The sequence below is a fragment of the Lontra canadensis genome, unplaced genomic scaffold (genome assembly GCF_010015895.1).
Source record: "Lontra canadensis isolate GAN:19392208 unplaced genomic scaffold, GSC_riverotter_1.0 scaffold60, whole genome shotgun sequence".
Lineage (NCBI taxonomy): Eukaryota > Metazoa > Chordata > Mammalia > Carnivora > Mustelidae > Lontra > Lontra canadensis.
Window position 1 is genome coordinate 6,310,494 of NW_022631054.1, and position 19,010 is coordinate 6,329,503.

Below are 19,010 nucleotides of genomic sequence, written 5' to 3' on the forward strand. Positions count from 1 at the left end.
AAGCATTGATATTATCATTTTTTGACAATTCTCTGGATGAGGTTTTTTTTTCTACTTTTCTCCATTACTTCTCTTCATGGACGTATCTTCTCACTTCTCACGATTATATTATATAGAGATCACATTTATAAGGCTGCCAAACGTATGCTAACATCATAGACATAACACTGTGATAAGTCCAGATTGTTTGAATAGCTCAGTTAATTTTGTTCTACAGATTGCCGCGTTAGAATTTGATTCCTTGCCTTTCTCTGTTCAGTATACAAACCCAGTTCTGCTAAGGCAATCACATTTCCCCCCCTGGAAGGTCTCTAACGCGGAATTCAAGTTTTAGAAAAGCTACCACCAGATTCTCTTTTGTTTCTAGAGTGGAGCAATCTTATCAGAAAGTGATGGCCCTCTGGCATCAGCTACATGTTAACACCAAGAGCCTTATCTCCTGGAACTATCTGAGGAAGGACCTGGACCTTGTAAAGACCTGGAACCTGGAAAAGGTAAGCGTGAAAGCCTTACCTCAGGTTCATATCCTACTGGCAAGCGTTTTTCAGAAGGAAACTTTTCTCATTACCGTGAGACTCCCACTCACCCAAAGAGAGTAGAGCGGAGTCAGGGATAATGTTTCAGAATTATGGGGTCCTAGGACCAAAAAACCAGCAGCCTAAATGGTTAAGGAAGTTCCTGATGAAAATAAATGACATCTTCTCTCTTCTTGGCCAACCAAAGGCTGTAGGCTTCTTTTCACTCTGCTCTTGTATAAGTGTGTATGTAGGAATACACTATACACACTATACACAATACAAAGAGGAATACTGGTGAATTAAAAATTATGAAGGGTTGTGTCCAGGAGGGCACAGTGGGTGCTTCTGGTGTACTGGTCATATTGTTTCTTGATCTAAACACTGATTATATGGATAAGTTCTGTTTCTGAAAAATCAACATGTTTGCAGTTACGGTGTGTGCACCTGATTTGTGTATATGTTAAACATCAATAAAAAGGAGAATAGAGAATGTATTATGTTCCCATTCTATTAAAATTTCTTCTGTTTTTGTTTTGTTTTGTGCTTTGTGTCTTGTTTTTTCTCTTTAGCTTCGATCCTCAGCACCAGGGGAGTGCCACCAGGTTATGAAGACTCTCCAGGCCCACTATGAGGATTTTTTGCAGGATAGCCGTGACTCTCTGGTCTTCTCAGTATCTGATCGTTTGCGCTTGGAAGAAGAGGTGGAGGCTTGTAAAACCCACTTCCAGCACCTGATGAAGTCCATAGAGAATGGTTTGTGCCTTGGGAAAAGGGAGAAGAGTGGTGGATTGAGAGCCCTGAAGGGTTCTCCTAGACCTTCATGAAAGCTAGAAAGTACCACCTTTTTACCATTTGAGGGGCTCAAAACTTGAGATAGGGAAAAACTTATAGAGATGAATTCTCAGAATCAGATCATGTTCAAAAAGGCCCTATTTCAGGCATTATTGCTAATCAACGTATCGCATTTTCTTGTGGCTATAGCATGTTTGGATCTTTAAAGATGAGTATACAATGCAGGGAACTTAGGATCAGGCAAAATGTTCCCCCTATATAAGGTCTTGCTTTAGTATGTGGAATGTCAGATCTGCTGCCCTCTATCTAAGGGTGAATCTATTTTTCTTAGGTTTGTTGACCTCTCTTGTGGTGCTTCATGTTATCCTGTGCTTCTGCATTTACAGAGGACAAAGAGGAAACTGTGGCCAAGATGTACATTTCAGAGCTGAAGAATATCCGACTACGGCTGGAAGAGTGTGAACAGCGGCTGGTCAAACGAATTCAGTCTCCAGCCAGTTCTAGGACTGACAAAGATGCCCGGCAGGACAATGCATTAAGGATTGCAGAACAAGAGGTAAGCCTGAAGAGCAGGGTGGGTGCTGGCTGCAGTGTAAATGCGTTCAGGGTGAATTGGATGACAAGACAATATGGAGCTTGTACCCTCTCTTCCTTGGTGCTGTCAGCGGAACTGGCGGCCATCTGTTACTGGGCATCATGGCTGCTCTCCGACCTCTGGTGAAACCCAAGAGCATTAAAAAGAGGACCAGGAAGTTCATCTGGCACCAGTCATACCAATATGTCAAAATTAAGCACAACTGGTGGAAACCTAGAGGCATTGACAATAGAGTGCGCAGAAGATTCAAGGGCCGGATCCTGATGCCCAACATTGGTTATGAGAGCAGCAAGAAAGCAGAGCACATGCTGCCTGCCCAGTGGCTTCCGGAAGTTCCTAGCACATGACATCCAGGAACTTGAAATGCTGCTGAAGTGCAACAAATCTCACTGTGCAGAGATAGCTCACAAGATCTACTCCAAGAACCACAAAGCCATGGTGGAAAGAGCAGCCCAGCTGGCCATCAGTCACCAATCCCAATGCCAGGCTGTGCAGTGAAGAAAATGAATAGACAGCTTGCTGTGCACCTCATATTTGTGTTAATAAAACTACAAAAAAAAAAAAAACCCAACCAAAAACAAAAACAATGTGGAGCTTAAGAAATAAGGCAACAGACTCATGGCATTCCTACTTGAGAATTCTTCCCTACAACCTGCAGATGCCTTTTATCTATGGCAAAGCATGATTTCAGCTCCTTCTGTGTTTCTGACTATTGATTAGTTTTCTACACAGTTGGGAAGGCACACAGACTGGCAGATTGTTCTAAGCACCGCATTTGGGCTACATGTTTTAAGACTGCTTAGCAGAGATGCTGCTGTCCGCTCTATCCCTGACGTGCATGTGTTATTTTCTGTGACATGGTTGCCATCAGCCATCAGATGCAAAAAATACAAGGGAAGACTCAGATTCTACTCTAGGCTCTGATGCACACTTGACTTTTAGCAAGTTAACTCTCATCCTAGTTTCCTTTCTTATAAAATGAAGATAATGGATGAGTCCAAACTATATCACAAAACTTTGGAAGTTAAATGACAGAGTATATATAATGAGTTTTCTGAAAAAGTGAAATGCCATCAAAGTGTAGAGTAGTATTTTTGAAGTAAAAGCAAATATTAATGGCTTTGTTACCTGCTCATAGGCATGTAAAGAGAGTAAGCCAAGGTCTTTGCTTTTGGCTTATGGTATAGTTCAGGATAAAACGTTGAAGTCACAATTAGGACCTTCAGTATAAGAGATGTCATAAGATAGTATGAAGAGTACTTGCAGGTTTCAAAGCAAACATAGCTATAGAAATTTAGAGTATCACTAGACCATTTCTACATGGGACCATAGGAGAGAGCTCTATGAAGAATAGTGGATTTGATCTGGGAGCTTAAAGAAATGGAAAGGACTGGCAAAATTAGGAGGAATGATTTTTCTTACCTTTCTCAATTATTCCTAAGCTTGAAGAAGAGGTTGAGAGGGCAGTGTAATTTTCTTTGGCTGAGATGGGTTTAAATTCACAAATGAGGCCTACCATAAAACCTATAATTTTCATATTGAAACTTTAGTTTTCTGTAGTCATCTGAAATCTGTTTGTCCTGCAAAAATAGAACATTCCAAGAAATGTTAATATTTAGCTCTTCTAAAGGACCTTCCTTTTCTGGATTTACTTTTTATTTTCAAGTAGTTTCAGTATACAGAAAATTTTTTATTGTCGTATGGCCTTCACCTAGATCACACAAATGTTGACTTTTTTCTTTATTTGCTTTATCATTTTCCTATAAATGTACATTATAATAATCTTTTTCTTTTCTTGAGAGTGAGTTCTATACATGATGCTCTTTTATCCCTAAATCCTTTTATCCCTAAATACTTTATTGTGCATTTCCGGAAATGAAGGGTTGGCTCTCTCTCTTTCTTTTTAAAGATTTATTAATTTATTTGAGGGGCACCTGGGTGGCTCAGTCATTAAGCATCTGCCTTCTGCTCAGGTCATGATCCCAGGCTTCTGGGATCAAGCCCCACATCAGGCTCCCTGCTGAGTGGGAGTCCTGCTTCTCTCTCTCCCACTCCCCCTGCTTGTGTTCCTGCTCTCACTATCTCTCTGTCAAATTAATAAATAAAACCTTTAAAAAAAGGATTTATTAATTTATTTGTGTGAGAGAGAGATAACTTTCATGTATAAGCCTGGAGGGAGGAGCAGAGGGATAGAGAGAATCTCAAGCAGACTCCCCCTGCTCAGTGCAGAGCCTGACATGGGGTTCGATCTCACAACCCTGAGATCATGACCTGAGCCAAAATTGAGAGTTGAATGCTTAAACCGACTGAGCCACCCAGGCACCATAAAGATAGTCTCTTATGTAACCAGAAGACAATGATTAAAATCAGGAAATGAACATTGATATAATGCTGTTATCCAAGACTTCATTAAAATTTCATCAGTTGGCCTACTAATACCTATTTTGGGCACCCCACACCACCCCCCGCCCCCGCACACACCAGAGAATATTTTTAGTACAGGACTCAATCCAGTACTTACTACACATTGTGTTTAGTTGCTATGTCTCTTTATATTTCCTTAACCTGAAACAATTTCTTGATTTTTCATCATCTTTCATGCTCCTGACATTTGTGAAGAGTGCAGGTCATTTATTTTGTAGAATGTCCCTTTGTGTTTATCTGAGGCTTCTCCATGATTAGATAAAGGTTACGTGTTTTTGGCAGGAACTCTGCAGAAATGATCTTATGTCCTAAGTGCATGACCTCAGGAGGCATGTCATATTGATTTGTCCCATTACTGGTGATAACTTGTATCACTTGTTGCTCTTTCCCTTTTATAATTACTAAGCAAATTGTGGGGAGATACTTTGAGACTATATAAAAACTTGTTTTATATCACACTTTTACCAACTAGTTTTAGCATCTCGTGTTGATTCTTGACTGAATTAATTGGTGTGACTGTTCCCAAAGGGTGATTTTCTAATTCTGTTACTTTTTTTACATTATTCCTATTATACTACAATAGAATAAATTTCTATTCTACCAAAAGGGAAGAGCTTGCCTCCCTTCCTCCTTTCTTCCTTCTTTATGTCATTATGGATTTATGGACTCATGTGTTGCTTAAGGTTTGTAAGTTGTTATTCTCTTTATTTTGATGTTCAGAATTTCCAAAATTTAGCCATTGAGAGCTGCTTCAAGCTGACATCCCTATCATTTTAAAATGTCCCCACCATTCTTTGAGTGCTTTCTTATTTCTCAACAGCAAAAAAAATATTGCAGATTCGCTTTGCCTTTGCCAGCCCCACCTCTATAATCAGCCATTTCTCCAAGGAGTCTCACTTCCTTTTGATGGAGAATGCTATTTAGAAACCAAGATTTGGGTGCTGAGTATGCTCATTATTATTGGGGTGTCATTGTTTCTAGGCCTGCTCAGTTGAGAGAGCTAGAAAAATACATGCTTATAAATACACACTTGCATACACATATACAAAAACACCCCTATGTCACACACACACATTTATGTGTGTGTGTATGTGTGTGTGTGTGTAGGTATATGTAATTATATAATTGTATATATGTATATATACATGTATATATATACCTACACACACACATATATGTGTACACATATATATATGAATGTATCACAAAGGTTATATGCTGATATCGATCAATTTATCAATCCCTCTCTCTGGCACTCATGCACACACACACAGACATAACTATGAATTCCTAGGTCTCTATCTTCATCTGGTTCCAAACTAGTACCACAGGGTTCATACTAATCTCTCTTCTTTCCATAATTGTAACTCCCTTCCCCAAGACTGAAAAACCTACTTTACATTATCCACAGTAAATTTACTTACTGCTCAGTTCTAACATGCAGAGATAAGTATTTTTTTTTAAAGATTTTATTTATTTGACAGACAGAGGTCACAAGTAGGCAGAGAGGCAGGCAGAGAGAGGAGGAAGCAGGCTCCCTGCTGAGCAGGGAGCCCGATGCGGACTCGATTTCAGGACCCTGAGACCACGACCTGAGCCGAAGGCAGAGGCTTAACCCACCGAGCCACCCAGGTGCCCCAATAAGTAGTTTTAGAATTACTGACTCATGGTACTACAAAAAAACAAACCTACTAACTAGAGTTCAACATTTATTTCTGGTTCCTTTTGTCTGTAGCCTACAGTCCAAATACTATATTCAGAAAATACTTGTGTGTGTTCTTCCCGTCCTCCCCCATCAGCACTATTTTGTAGTTTATTCAGCTACTCCTTTATATGTGGGCATTTAGGTGGTTTGCAGTATATGCTTATTACAAACAAGAACATTTTTCTAACTTCTGTGTTCAACTCTGTCTCCATCTTTGTTGCGTATCTTGTTCCTGACAGCGCACTCAAGAGGATTTACAGCAGCTGAGGTCAGAGTTTGATGTTGTTTCCACGAAATGCAATAGCTTTCTTCATCAGTCTCCATCTGGTTCAAGTGTCCCAAGCCTGCGCTCAGAGCTCAATCTACTGGTGGAGAAAATGGACCATGTATATGGTCTGTCCACTGTCTACCTGAATAAGTGAGTAAGCTGAGGATTTGGATACAAAGGGCGGTATTTTCACTGTGTGAGAAGGGCCTGGAGTGTTCCATGAAAAACCCAGAGAGGTAGCAGATCTTGAAGAGCACGTAGTCATAGAAACGAGACCTTGGCTTTAGTTCCAGGCAACATGGAGCGGGTTCACTGGGGTCCAGTGAAGAAATGCCAGTGACACAGAAAGGGAGATGGAGTTGTAGTGTTAGGACTATTTTGTACTTCATTTCTGTTTGTTTAGATAACTCTGAAAAAAAAAAAAAAAAAAGAAAAGGGACACTAAAGAATAAAATAAAATTTTCAGTTAAACTAAATATAGGTTTTGGAGGCTTGCCCTCTACCCATCATGGCCATGAGGTGTCAGAGATCTTAGACTCTTGTAGTGTTGAGTGGGTTTCTGGCCTCGTATCATTTCTCCCATGAGTCCACCACATGTGTGCATGTCCTGGTATCACCTAGAACTATATTTTGAATTGGCTTAAGTTGGCAACATGTTTACCACGCTTTCTTGTTTTTGTGAAACCCTGTCTTCATTTAGTAATGGTAAAACTGATGTTAGCAGTCACATTTGGGAACCTCTCTACAGCACTCCAAGTCTGTGGCTCAGCTCATTCTGTGTGTTAACGAAGGTGACTTTACCCTCATAGGCTGAAGACAATCGATGTTATAGTACGTAGCATCCAGGACGCTGAACTCTTGGTCAAAGGTTATGAGATTAAGCTAAGTCAAGAAGAAGCAGTACCCGCAGATCTCTCTGCTCTGGAGTCCCATCGGTCTACGTTACTGGTTGGTTGCTCTGAGTTTCATAGGAGCTTGACTTAACATATCCATTGCTTCGGGTTAGCAGAGAAATGCAATTTTGGATGGCATGACAATGATTGAATTTTGCATTTGAACTAGGCAGAATATCATATTTAATATATTTTAATGTGCATTCAAAGAAGTTGGACTGAGAAATATGTCTAGCTGGAAAGGGAAAATAAAGGACTATGACTTTCTATTTATTTTCTCCCTTTTCTCCCCAGTAAAATCACAGCCATATCAGATACAGTCATGGTTGTACTGTAAGTTTGTAAATCACTTAGCTGTTATCTCATTGATTCTCACAGAATTGTGAGGTGGGTAGGGAAGAGATTTTTATCTCTATTCACAGATGAGCAGAATGAGATTCAGACTGGCTAAACAATTTATCTTGGTTTCATAGCTTGTAAGTGGGAGAGCCGGGTTTCAAACACTAGTTCTTTGCACATGTCTCTGTACTGTACTGCCTGTCCTGGGCCTCCTGGTGTGCATGAGCACTGTGGAGATGTTTCTAGCACAAACATTATAAGGTCTAGTTTCTGAATTCCAGATATAATGTGGAGCCAGCTGTAGGCAATGTCCTTGTTTTCTACCTTAGTTTTTTTTTTGCATGGAGTATATTTAACCTGTTGCTGTACTTGTGTTTCTATAGCACTGGCTTAGTGATGTGAAGGACAAGAATTCAGTGTTTTCAGTCCTGGATGAGGAAATCACCAAGGCCAAGGTGGTGGCAGAGCAGCTGAGTCGTCTGACCCCAGAGCGAAACCTGGATTTGGAGCGCTATCAGGAAAAAGGCTCCCAGCTACAGGACCGTTGGCACCGGGTCATTGTTCAGCTGGAGACCCGGTAAGTGGTGACCTCACCCTTTTTTTTTTTTTTTTAACCTATTCAGGAACTAAGTTTTAAACAGAAGTTGAATTATATTTGTGTATTCTTACTTAAAGGCAGGAAATGATAGAGAAGGATACAAATTGAATGACAATATGAATTCTGGACAAGAGAAATGATAGAAAATTGGGACTACCAACCCTAAAACAGACCTGAGACTTGCTTTCGGATCAGCAGTGATGATCTTGTTAGCCATGCTGCTCCTGTTCCAGTTTTTATCTAGTTAAGGCATGAAGACAATGACTCCAGCTCTGAGCCATTTTTCATAGTGGGGCTTTGCAGAATTTCTTGCTTCCACTTTAATTTGCTAAATCAGCGTTTTTTTTTTTGTTTGTTTGTTTTTTGGGTTTTTTTTTTTTTTAGATTATTTATTTATTTATTTATTTGACAGAGAAAGAGAGAGAGATCACACGTAGGCAGAGAGGCAGTCAAAGAGAGAGGGGGAAGCAGGCTCCCCTCTGAGCAGAGAGCCCAATGCGGGCCTCGATCCCAGGACCCTGAGATCATGATCTGAGCCGAAGGCAGAGGCTTTAACCTCCCAGGTGCCCCAGTGATTTTTATTTGTATTAACTGAAATCCTTCTGTTGTCTGAGTTGAATAAGAAAGATAAAAAATGACCTTTCTGAGGCTAGGCTGGGTAGGCAAATATATGGAGAGAGGAGTTCTAGCAACTCTTAAGTTTGGATTGATTCTCTATGATTGAATTACTATTCAAAATCTAGTTAGACTAATGAAAGTGATATAAGAAACTGTTACCAAAATTAACAGAAAATAACTATTTTCGTCCACCTTTCCCCAATAAATTACAGCGCTCCCTAAATCATAACTAGGGTACCTGTCAGGTACTGTCATCAGGAAACAGAAGTGTATAACCAGCATTACCTTATTGGCAACCTGGCAGTCCTTGGCAACCTAGATAAACATTTGACAAGAATCATCATGGGATGCTCCCAGGCAGTGTCCAGGGCTAGCATCACAACTGCACCTTCACCCCACAGGGCACCGGGTACAAGCATAGGTCTCGGCATTGCACTGTTGTTCCACCATAAAAAGATGTATCCTCTGTGATCAAACCCAACTAGAGGAAGGGGCTAAGGAGGGAATCACAACCATTTATTTTATTGTTTGTACTGAAGTATCTGATGGTAGTGTCTTTTCCTTTACTCCTCCAGCCAATCTGAGCTAGAAAGTATCCAGGAAGTTCTGGGAGATTACAGAGCTTGCCATGGAACTCTCATCAAATGGATTGAGGAAACCACTGCCCAGCAGGAAATGATGAAGCCAGGCCAGGCAGAGGATAGCAGAGTGCTGTCGGAGCAGCTCAGCCAGCAGACGGTGGGTGTGACAGCGTGGTGTAAGTTGGGGGGCAGGAGGGTTAATTCATTGTAAAAGATGATGATGGACTACCTATAAGCTTCCCCCAAATGGTAAGACATTCTGAGCCTCCTCTTCTGAAAAGAGTTCAACCAGAATGGTCTCAAGATGATACTGGTTTTGCATTTAGGCCAGACACACTCTTTAGGTGCCTTCCAGTCAGGAGTTGTAGTGACTATATTGAACCATAGATTGGACAGATTAAAATTATCTCGCTTCATTTTGTTTCTTGATAACTGCATTTGATCTTACGAGGATGAGAACACAGGGCACTGACAACCCAGAAAGATGTGAACAGACAAAAATTATTTGAAGTGGTTTTTCCTTGATGGTTTTTGTTGTTGTTGTTGTTTTGTGGGGGTGGGGTTGGTGGCTTGTTTTGTGTAGCATTGCAGTTTAGAGCATGAAGTCTGGTGTTAGATTTCTTGGATTCCAGTCCTGGATCACTCACTCACTATGAGACCTTGACCAAATTACTTAACCTGTCCGTATTCTACTTCCTCATTAACAAAATGGATATAGTTTGTTACTTGTTCAACCTGTCTCACTCATAAGGTTATTATTGTTAGGGTTAAATGAAATGACACATGTAAAATATGCAGAACAGTGGTTTCCGAAGTGTGGATTCCTGACCAGTAATACCTGTATCACCTGGGAGCTTGTTAGAAACACGAGTTCTCAGCTCTACTCCAGCCTGCCGAATCAGAAACTCCAGGGGTGTGGGGCCCAGCAATCCGTATTTTTATTCAGCCTCACAGGTGATTCTGATGTAGCTAAGATTTGAAAACTGCCTTAGAACATAATAAATGCTCAGCTATTTTGACGACAATAGGGACAGTGATAACGTTGTTGTGATACTTTCGTTTCTAGGATCTGTTTGCAGAAATCGAGAAGAATCAGACAAAGCTGGACCAGTGTCAGAAATTTTCCCAGCAATACTCCACTATTGTAAAGGTAACTCTAGCATATCCCCAAAGGTACATAAATGATCTCCAGCATGGGAAGATCTTCCTTGTCGCTGTAGGGTTTGTTTCTGGACAAATAAGTGCTGCTGCGAGCAGCTGGCCCCATCCTCCAGTTAGTGCAGATGTGTAGTGTTCCTGACCCTACATTTGGGAATGCTCAGAGGGGTACCAGACATCAGCTCTGATTCAAGGAGTCACTCTTTGAATGATCCATGGGTTTTTTAAACCTGCCATGTCAGAAACAGAGTGTTTTGGATTTCCTCTCAAATATACTTTGCATTGTCTTGCTATTCCAGGAAGTAGTGTCCCATTTTCCTACTTGTGAAGGAAAAAACCTGGGAGTCATCCTTAATTCTTCGCTTTGCCATAAACTCTGTGTTGGGTCTGTGAACCATTTGGCTTCATCTTCCAATATGTCCTTGATCTATCTTTTGTTACCCACCCACCTGCCCCCATTTCCCTGCTTTCCACCTAAGTAAGGAATCTTCCTTAGACTGTTCTAATACCTCTGAGCTGATCTCTTGCTGTTACCCTTGTCCCACAGGTTATTTTCCCACATAGTAGCCAGACTTACCTTTTTAGAACATACTGCCTGTCTCTGAACCTCAGACATAATTTTATACACTACCAGAAAAGAGGAAACTCTGCCAATTATGCAAATACCGTTGATTGTAAGACATATTCTAGTTTTAGAGATGCTAAAATGTGGGGGAAATGTGCACCTCATAATAGCTGAAATACGGTAAATTGGATCATGTCATTCTTTTGCTCATAACTGTCCAGTGACTTCCTATCCTATTCATAACAGAATTCTAAAGCTGTATATGGCCTATGAGGTCCTGCATGATCTGGTCCCCCCTCCCTATTTCTCTGATAACATCTTTAAATAAAAATGACCTGAGATTATTACATATTATGTTCCTTCCCACTAGAATGTAAATTCCAAGGAAACAAGTTTTTTTCTAACTTGTTCTCCACTATATGTATAGCATTCAGAGCAATGACAGGTACATAGTAGATGCTCAACAATACTTTTTGAATGAGTGAATTTCTTTAGTTAATAACTGCTGAATAGGGAGCCCATTGTGGGGCTTGATCCCAGGACCCTGGGATCATGACCTGAGCCAAAGGCAGGAGCTTAACTGATTGAGCCACCCAGGCATCCTAGGGAGAGGGAGTCTTAAGTAGACTCCATGCTGAACACCGAGTCCATCTCAGGGCTCAGTCTCATGACCCCAAGATCACTACCTGAGCTGAAACCAAGAGTCAGACGCTTAACCAACTGAGCCACCCAGGTGCCCCACTATTACTGTTTTTTTAATAGGCTGCTTAAGGAACTCATTGTATGTTTGCCTTCTGCCTAGAGTTTTCTAAGTAGACAACGGAAAGCATGACATTGTAGGCAAAGGGAACTGCATAATCAAAGGCACAGAGGAGTGGAAATATAACGATTATATGAGGAAATAGCAAATATGCCGGCGTAGCTAGAAGGTGTATGGTACATAAGAAGCAGAGACTATGAAAAGGAAGAAGGGGAGGTTGAGGCCAGTCTGTGAAAGGCTATGTCTAATTCTTTTTGCTTTACCTTCTCTTCTTGTTCCTCATTGTGGGATGTTAGAACCAGGAGCATCAGGATCATCTGGGAGCTTGTCAGAAATGCAGTATCTTCCACGTGCCAAATCACAATTTCAGTTTCAGCAAGATCCCCAGATGATTTGTGTGCATGTTGGTATTTGAGAAGCTCTGCTCTAGATCTTTGTAAGCTTTCAGAGGAGTGAAGTGGTCATCTTTGTGTCTTAGAGAAGTTATTGTGGTGGCAGGATAGAAAATAAATTAGGAAGAGAGCAAAGTAGGAGAGTAGTAAGAGGTTCTTGTGCCCCTCCACATGAGATGTGAAGAGGGCCTGGCCTGGGGCTGCAGTCTCAGGATTGCAGACGGAGTGTCAGCATAGCACGGGGACAGGAGAAGAGCGTTGGTTTAGGATGATTCTGTTGCTCACCAACTGAGTAATCAGTGAAACTCGCCTCCTGTCTCTGGGCTTTGGTTTCCCAGTGGATGAGATGAAAAGGATGGTCAGCAAACAACAAACTGCAAACTCAAGACTCTGCAAACTATGACCCATAGGCTGAACTGAGTCCACATACCTATTTTTCCATGGCCCATGAGAAATGGCTTAAAAAAAAAAAAGTCGAAAGAAGAATACTTCATGACATGTGAAAATTCTATGAACTTCCAACTTTCAGTGTCCATATATGATGTTGTATCATAACACAGTCACACCCTTTCATTTACTGATTATCTACAGCTTCTTTCACCCACAATGGCAGAGTTGAGCAGCTGTGACAAATCGTACAGCCTAATAGTTTCCATGTGGCCCTTTAAGGAGAAAGTTTGCTAACCACTAGTTTAAATGATCACCAAAATCCCTTCTAGCAGTGATTCTGTTGTATGAGTTATGTGATCTGTAAAGCCTTATGTAAATATAGTGAACTATCTTCCTCCCCCAGGACTATGAATTGCAACTGATGACATACAAGGCCTTTGTGGAATCACAGCAGAAATCCCCTGGCAAGCGGCGTCGGATGCTTTCCTCCTCAGATGCCATCACACAAGAGGTGAAAGGGTGGGGAAAAGACACACCGCTCTCTTCCCTTAAGGAAAGATTTGTTAGTTGGGGCCCTGACAGTTCTATTTAGAGCTCATCTTTCTGTGGAGCATGTGATTTCATGAAAACTTTCTCTTATTTTCAACTATTGAAATACACTTTTCTGGCAGATAATTTATCTAAATTGTTATTGTTGTTGTTTGTTTTTTTGAACCATAGTTCATGGACTTAAGGACTCGCTACACAGCACTGGTGACCTTAACCACCCAGCATGTAAAATATATCAGTGATGCCCTCCGGCGACTAGAAGAGGAGGAGGTGAGGACAGCTGGGTCCTAAATCATTCGAAAATAGAATTAAAAATCCTGTGTCTCAGCTGTCAAAAAACAAAGTGCACACACAGCCAATTCTCCTTATTCACGTCACTCGTGTCCTGGGACACTGCTATGCACACTGCGTTAGGGAACGTGGACTCTTGCATTTGGGGGAAATACAGGATTAGGTTCCTGGAGGCATCTGATCACACATTTCTGTCAATGAATAATCCATAATCTTGTTATATTTAATAGATTCTGTTGATTCAGGCCAAGAGCACTCTAACTCACACCTGAATGAAGTTTATTTAACATACATTTTCTCTGTAAGGCACATCCCAGCCTTCTTGTGCTTAGGAACACAAGAAAACCGTTCAGCCTTATGCTTGGGTACATTTTAAGCTGTGAAATCACCAACAAAAATTGTGAAAAATATGCCACTGAATAGACTGTGAAAAAGGCACTTGTTAAGAACTCTATAAGAGCTGAAACAAGAAGGTAGAGTGCCCCTTTGTTCTGTCTCAGCTGGGAACACTGGGCATATCTGGAAATGACTGCGAAAATGTATTGATTTGGGGTGTACAAATAAATTCTAATGAGTAGACAAATTCGCAAATCTAGTATTTGTGAATAATGGGGATTAAATCTATTATGTCCAATACTCCCACCTTCAAGTATCTTCACTATAGAGATATTATAAGCATGAAGAAAGGAAATGTGAGCAAAGATCCCTAATAAAACATAATTTTTTAAAGGGAAATATTAGAAACATACAAATTCCATACAATGGAATGTTATGAAACTGTTAAAAACAATGAAATACGTTTATTATATATTGCGTTCTTATAAAGTAAGCTAGAGAAAAAAAGATGTTAAGAATATCATGAGGAAGGGACGCCTGGGTGGCTCAGTTGGTTGGACGACTGCCTTCGGCTCAGGTCATGATCCCGGGGTCCCGGGATCGAGTCCCACATCGGGCTCCCAGCTCCATGGGGAGTCTGCTTCTCCCTCTGACCTTCTCCTCACTCATGGTCTCTCTCACTGTCTCTTTCTCAAATAAATAAATAAAATCTTTAAAAAAAAAAAAAAAAAGAATATCATGAGGAAGAGAAAATGCATATACAGTACTGTATCGTATTTATTGAAAAAAAAAAAAGAAAAACCTCCTGTGTGGGTGGAGCTGAGCAGTTCAAACCCATACTGTTCAAAGATCAGCTATATACCATATTTCTGGGGAAATAAGAATAAAGAGAGATACATTATACATTTCAGATTACTTGAAATTTGTTGTAATGAGTATATAATCTTTTTGTAATTCTTTTTTTTTTTTTTTAAGATTTTATTTATTTAGGTGAGAGAGAGAATGAGAGAGAGTATGGGAGGGGAGAAGGTCAGTGGGAGAAGCAGACTCCCTGCTGAGCAGAGAGCCCGATGTGGGACTCAATCCTGGGACTCCAGGATCATGACCTGAGCTGAAGGCAGTTGCTTAACCAACTGAGCCACCCAGGCGCCCCTTTTTGTAATTCTAAAAAAACTTCTGTCTTTGCAAAATAAGTTTCTGCAAGTTCATCCACTTTTATAAAAGAAATGCTATTGGAAACATTAATTTATACCAAATTTTTTCTATATGAATTAGCAAAAAATTTCTTTGTGTTAACAACTGCCTCACTTAATCTCTGTAGATGTCAGCTTCTTTACCTAGACATCTAAGAATCATGAAAATAAAATGTTCTATGAAGGGGCGCCTGGGTGGTTAAGCCGCTTTCTTCAGCTTGGGTCATGATCTCAGGGTCTTGGGATCGAGCCCCACATCGGGCTCCTTGCTCAGCAGGGAGCCTGCTTCTCTCTCTGCCTGCCTCTCTGCCTACTTGTGATCTTTCTCTGTCAAATAAATAAATAAAATCTTTTTAAAAAAATGCTATATGTAAAGGGTTCCTAAAAATCAATAAATAAAAAAAAATAGTAAATAATTATTGGACATCCTTCATATATTACAAAATGCTTTTTTTTTTTTTAGAAAGGTGCAAACCTAGATATGATGAATTTAACTGCTAGTATCATACAGTTAGACACTTGTGAACAATGCTCTAAGTTATGTAAATTATATTTATTTTGGGCTTACTTTAGCTTCCTGTTGATTTAGATAACTTCCATGTCCCTATTTCAGGAAATCAGAAGTCAGGCCAGTTTAATAAGACATTGACTAATGTACTGATTTTCTTAATTCCTATTCTAGAAAGTTGTAGAAGAGGAAAAGCAGGAACATGTGGAGAAAGTTAAAGAACTTTTGGGCTGGGTGTCTACCCTAGCAAGGAACACACAAAGCAAAGCTACCTCATCCCAGACCAAAGAATCAACAGACATTGAGAAAGCTATTTTAGATCAGCAGGTGAGTAGAAGGTCCGTCTATCTCTTGTTGGGTAGAGCAATATGTAATAACGCATTAGGTGGGAATAAAACAGATCACATGTGGGCCACTCTAGGAATGATTATCTCAACAAATGTTAACTCCCAGGACTTAAAGAAACTTAAGAAGTCATCTGTTTCTACTTCTACCTTCTTAACCAACTGTCTGTAGTTCATTGGTAATAGTAATCTGACCTAAGCTAGGTTTTTCCCTAGAATTTTTAAAATGTTATTTCAAATAATTTTGGTTCTTTAATTTCTTGGGTTCTGAAGTTGTAATCTTTATTTCTGTCACGTAGGTTCTGGCAGAGGAGCTGACAACCAGGAGGGATCAAGTCTCTGAGGCCATTAAAACTTCACAGATCTTCTTGGCCAAGCATGGTCATAAGTGAGTATTAGAGTTTATGGTGCATTTAGGGGACTGAATCTATCTGACTAAAACTTAGGATCATGGTGAGATTCCGGCTGTAGAGTTCAAGGCTGCAAGAGCCAGATTACGAAGAACCTTGTAGTTCATGCCAAAGAGTTTGCATTTTACCTTGGTGGCCATGGGGAGGGTCTTATTCATGACTGGATTTTGTTGATGAAGGTTTCTAGATCAGTATTACAGAGAACAGATTGACCTGGGGCCAGAGTGGAGGCTTGAGAGACCAGTAAAGGGGCTATTGTAATGATACAGGTGAGAAATGATGAGGGTGGAGAAGGGCAAAGGTTCAAAAGATACTAAGGATGATGAACTTACAGTGTTTGGTGACGTGAAAATTGTCAGCTGTAACTTCCAGGTTTCTGGCTTAGGCCCTTGAGTGTATGGTGATGTCACTAACCAGGATAGGGAATCCAAAAGCAGGCGCACATTGAAGGAGAAGGCAGCTTTGGTTTTAGACATTATGAATGTGAAGAACCCAGAAGATGCCAGAGTGCAAATACTTAGAATGTATTAGGAAGTACCTAATACATTAATTTACGCCTTATATAGTTCTACTAAAGTTGTCCAATGTATGCAAATTTAATATTAATGAGAAAGTCTAAAGTCATCAGCATAGTAGAAACCTTCAGTGGATTAGCTTCCAAGGGTTCAAGGGCTTCTCTGTGCTCCTCAGCCTGCAAAGGAAGCCTTACACAAGTAGAGGGAAAACTATGAGCGATACCTTAGAACCCAACAGAGAATAGAATTCTAAAAAGAAGGTGGTCAGAAGTCAAGAAAGATTGAGACTGAGAGATTTTTATTGAGTTTGGCAAGTTGGAAGTTTTTGGTGACTAGTGAAAAGTTAGGGCATGATGTCAGATGGAGTATGATTGGGAGCAGGGAGCACATGAGGTGAGGAAGTTAGTGATAGCACAATTAGACGACTCCTTCAAGAAGCCTGGCCATAGGAAAGGACAGAAATAATAGAGTAAATAATTAAATAGAATCTGTGTTCAAGAAAGGCTTATTTGGGGATGCCTGGTTGGCTCAGTCAGTTAATCGTCCGACCCTTGATCTCAGCCTGGGTCTTGATCTCATGGGTGTGAGTTCAAGCCCTTCACTGGGCTCTGCGCTGGGCGTGGAGCCCTCTTAAAAAAACAACAACAAAAGAAGACTTGTTTTCTTAAAAGTTGAGAGGGACTTAGCTGTGTTTATAGACTGAATCTCAAGTACCAAAAGGGAGAAAGAGATTGAAGTAATGGGAGACAAGTCCCAGAAGATGCAGGAAAGGATAAAATTCATCAATGAATGGAAAGTACAACCCTAGACTGGAGTCAAGACAATTTTTCCTCTGAAGTTTGAGGAAAGGAAGGTTAGGAAAAGTGTGGATGGAGGTACATATGTCAGGAGTGAAGCCAGAAGGTAAAAGAATTCATTCCCCAAGTGGTCTGCATTTCCTCTTTAGAAATAGGCAGAGTGGTTGTTTGCTGTTGAGTTAGGGCAAGGGAATTAGGATTGATTGGGGCCTCCAAGAGGGTTGTCAGGATGCTTTGAGGTCCAGTAGAACCTGGGAACCAGTAGGATCTCTTCCACAGGGACCCTACCTTCCCCACCCCCAGGTGTGTGTGTGCATGCATGCACGTACACACACATACACACATGATATACTTCACCTGCAGGTGGGAGCAGAGAAGTCCAGTGGTTTGATTGATCTGGGGCAGGAGTTTCATCAGATTAGCAAGGACAGAGTTCAAGGATAAAGCTGAAACCCGATTGAGATGTTGAATTGTGGGGTCTGAACTCCAGAGAGAAGATACTGAAGACCCTGAGGAGGACTGACAGATTAAGGAAAAATGGGGGAATTAAGGAAGGCTTCAGAAATCCTAGTAAGTTGATAGGTAGTTGTAATATGAATCACAGGGTTCATTCTCAAGAACAATATAGAATGAGGTAAGGAAGTTTTGAAAGTCATACTGTATGGTGACTAACTTAAAAAAGTCACTAGATTCAAGATCCTGGTTAACTCTAGGGAGAAAGATAAAAGAATGGGGTTGGTGACAAATGTACATTGGACTTTGATTATATCTTTAATGTCTTATTTCTGTGGAAAGGATCCAAAGTTGGGGCACTTGGGTGGCTTTGTTGGTTGAGGGTCCAACTCTTGGTTTCATTTCAGCTAATGATCTCAGAGCCATGAGACTAAGCCCTACCTCTGACTCCATACTTAGCAAGGGGTCTGCCTGAGATTCTCTCTGTTTCTCCCCCTGCCCCTCACCTTGCTCTTTTTCTCTCTCAAATAAATAAATCTTTAAAAAGAGAGAAAAGCATCTAGGGGACCCTGGGTGGCTCAGTTGGTTAAGCATCTGCCTTGGGCTCAGGTCATGATCCCAGGGTTCTGGAATCAAGCCCCATGTTGGGCTCCTTGCTCTCCCTTTCCCTCTGCCGCCCCCCCCCCATGCTCTCTCTCATTCTTTTTAAAATCTTATAAAAAAGAAAAGGATCTGAAGTACAATCTGGTACAATATCAAAATCTGGTACAATATCAAAATTTGGTAAAGTTGGGTAGTGGGTAAATGATAGTTCATTTACTTTCTCTTTTGTCTAAAATGTTTTATTTTGAAAAGAGAAGTGATATAAGAGTAAAGAAACACAACTGGAAAGGTAGGGTTATAATCAGAAGTTACTATCAAAGAGTAGATTATTGAAGTTTAAAAATTCAGAGGTAGAATAATTTTAAATGATGGCAGGTTCCAGAGTTTGCCATGTGTGGGTGCAATTCAAGTGGAG

The 19,010-nt window shown here is 40.6% G+C and overlaps 1 protein-coding gene and 1 pseudogene across 28 annotated transcripts in view; both read left to right on the top strand.

Annotated features, from left to right (window-relative positions):
* The window catches only part of MACF1 (microtubule actin crosslinking factor 1), a 337,353-nt gene that overhangs the window by 188,943 nt on the left and 129,400 nt on the right, over window positions 1–19,010 (top strand). For all 28 annotated transcript variants that reach the window (XM_032877332.1, XM_032877340.1, XM_032877337.1 and 25 more), the window contains exons 23-34: window positions 368–494; window positions 1,088–1,271; window positions 1,697–1,866; window positions 6,274–6,452; window positions 7,112–7,250; window positions 7,918–8,111; window positions 9,326–9,488; window positions 10,398–10,481; window positions 13,000–13,107; window positions 13,317–13,415; window positions 15,648–15,800; window positions 16,117–16,205. In XM_032877332.1, the coding sequence (XP_032733223.1) occupies window positions 368–494; window positions 1,088–1,271; window positions 1,697–1,866; window positions 6,274–6,452; window positions 7,112–7,250; window positions 7,918–8,111; window positions 9,326–9,488; window positions 10,398–10,481; window positions 13,000–13,107; window positions 13,317–13,415; window positions 15,648–15,800; window positions 16,117–16,205 (1,689 nt within the window). The remainder of the gene's footprint in view (window positions 1–367; window positions 495–1,087; window positions 1,272–1,696; window positions 1,867–6,273; window positions 6,453–7,111; window positions 7,251–7,917; window positions 8,112–9,325; window positions 9,489–10,397; window positions 10,482–12,999; window positions 13,108–13,316; window positions 13,416–15,647; window positions 15,801–16,116; window positions 16,206–19,010) is intronic.
* On the top strand, window positions 1,899–2,416 carry LOC116879267 (annotated as a pseudogene).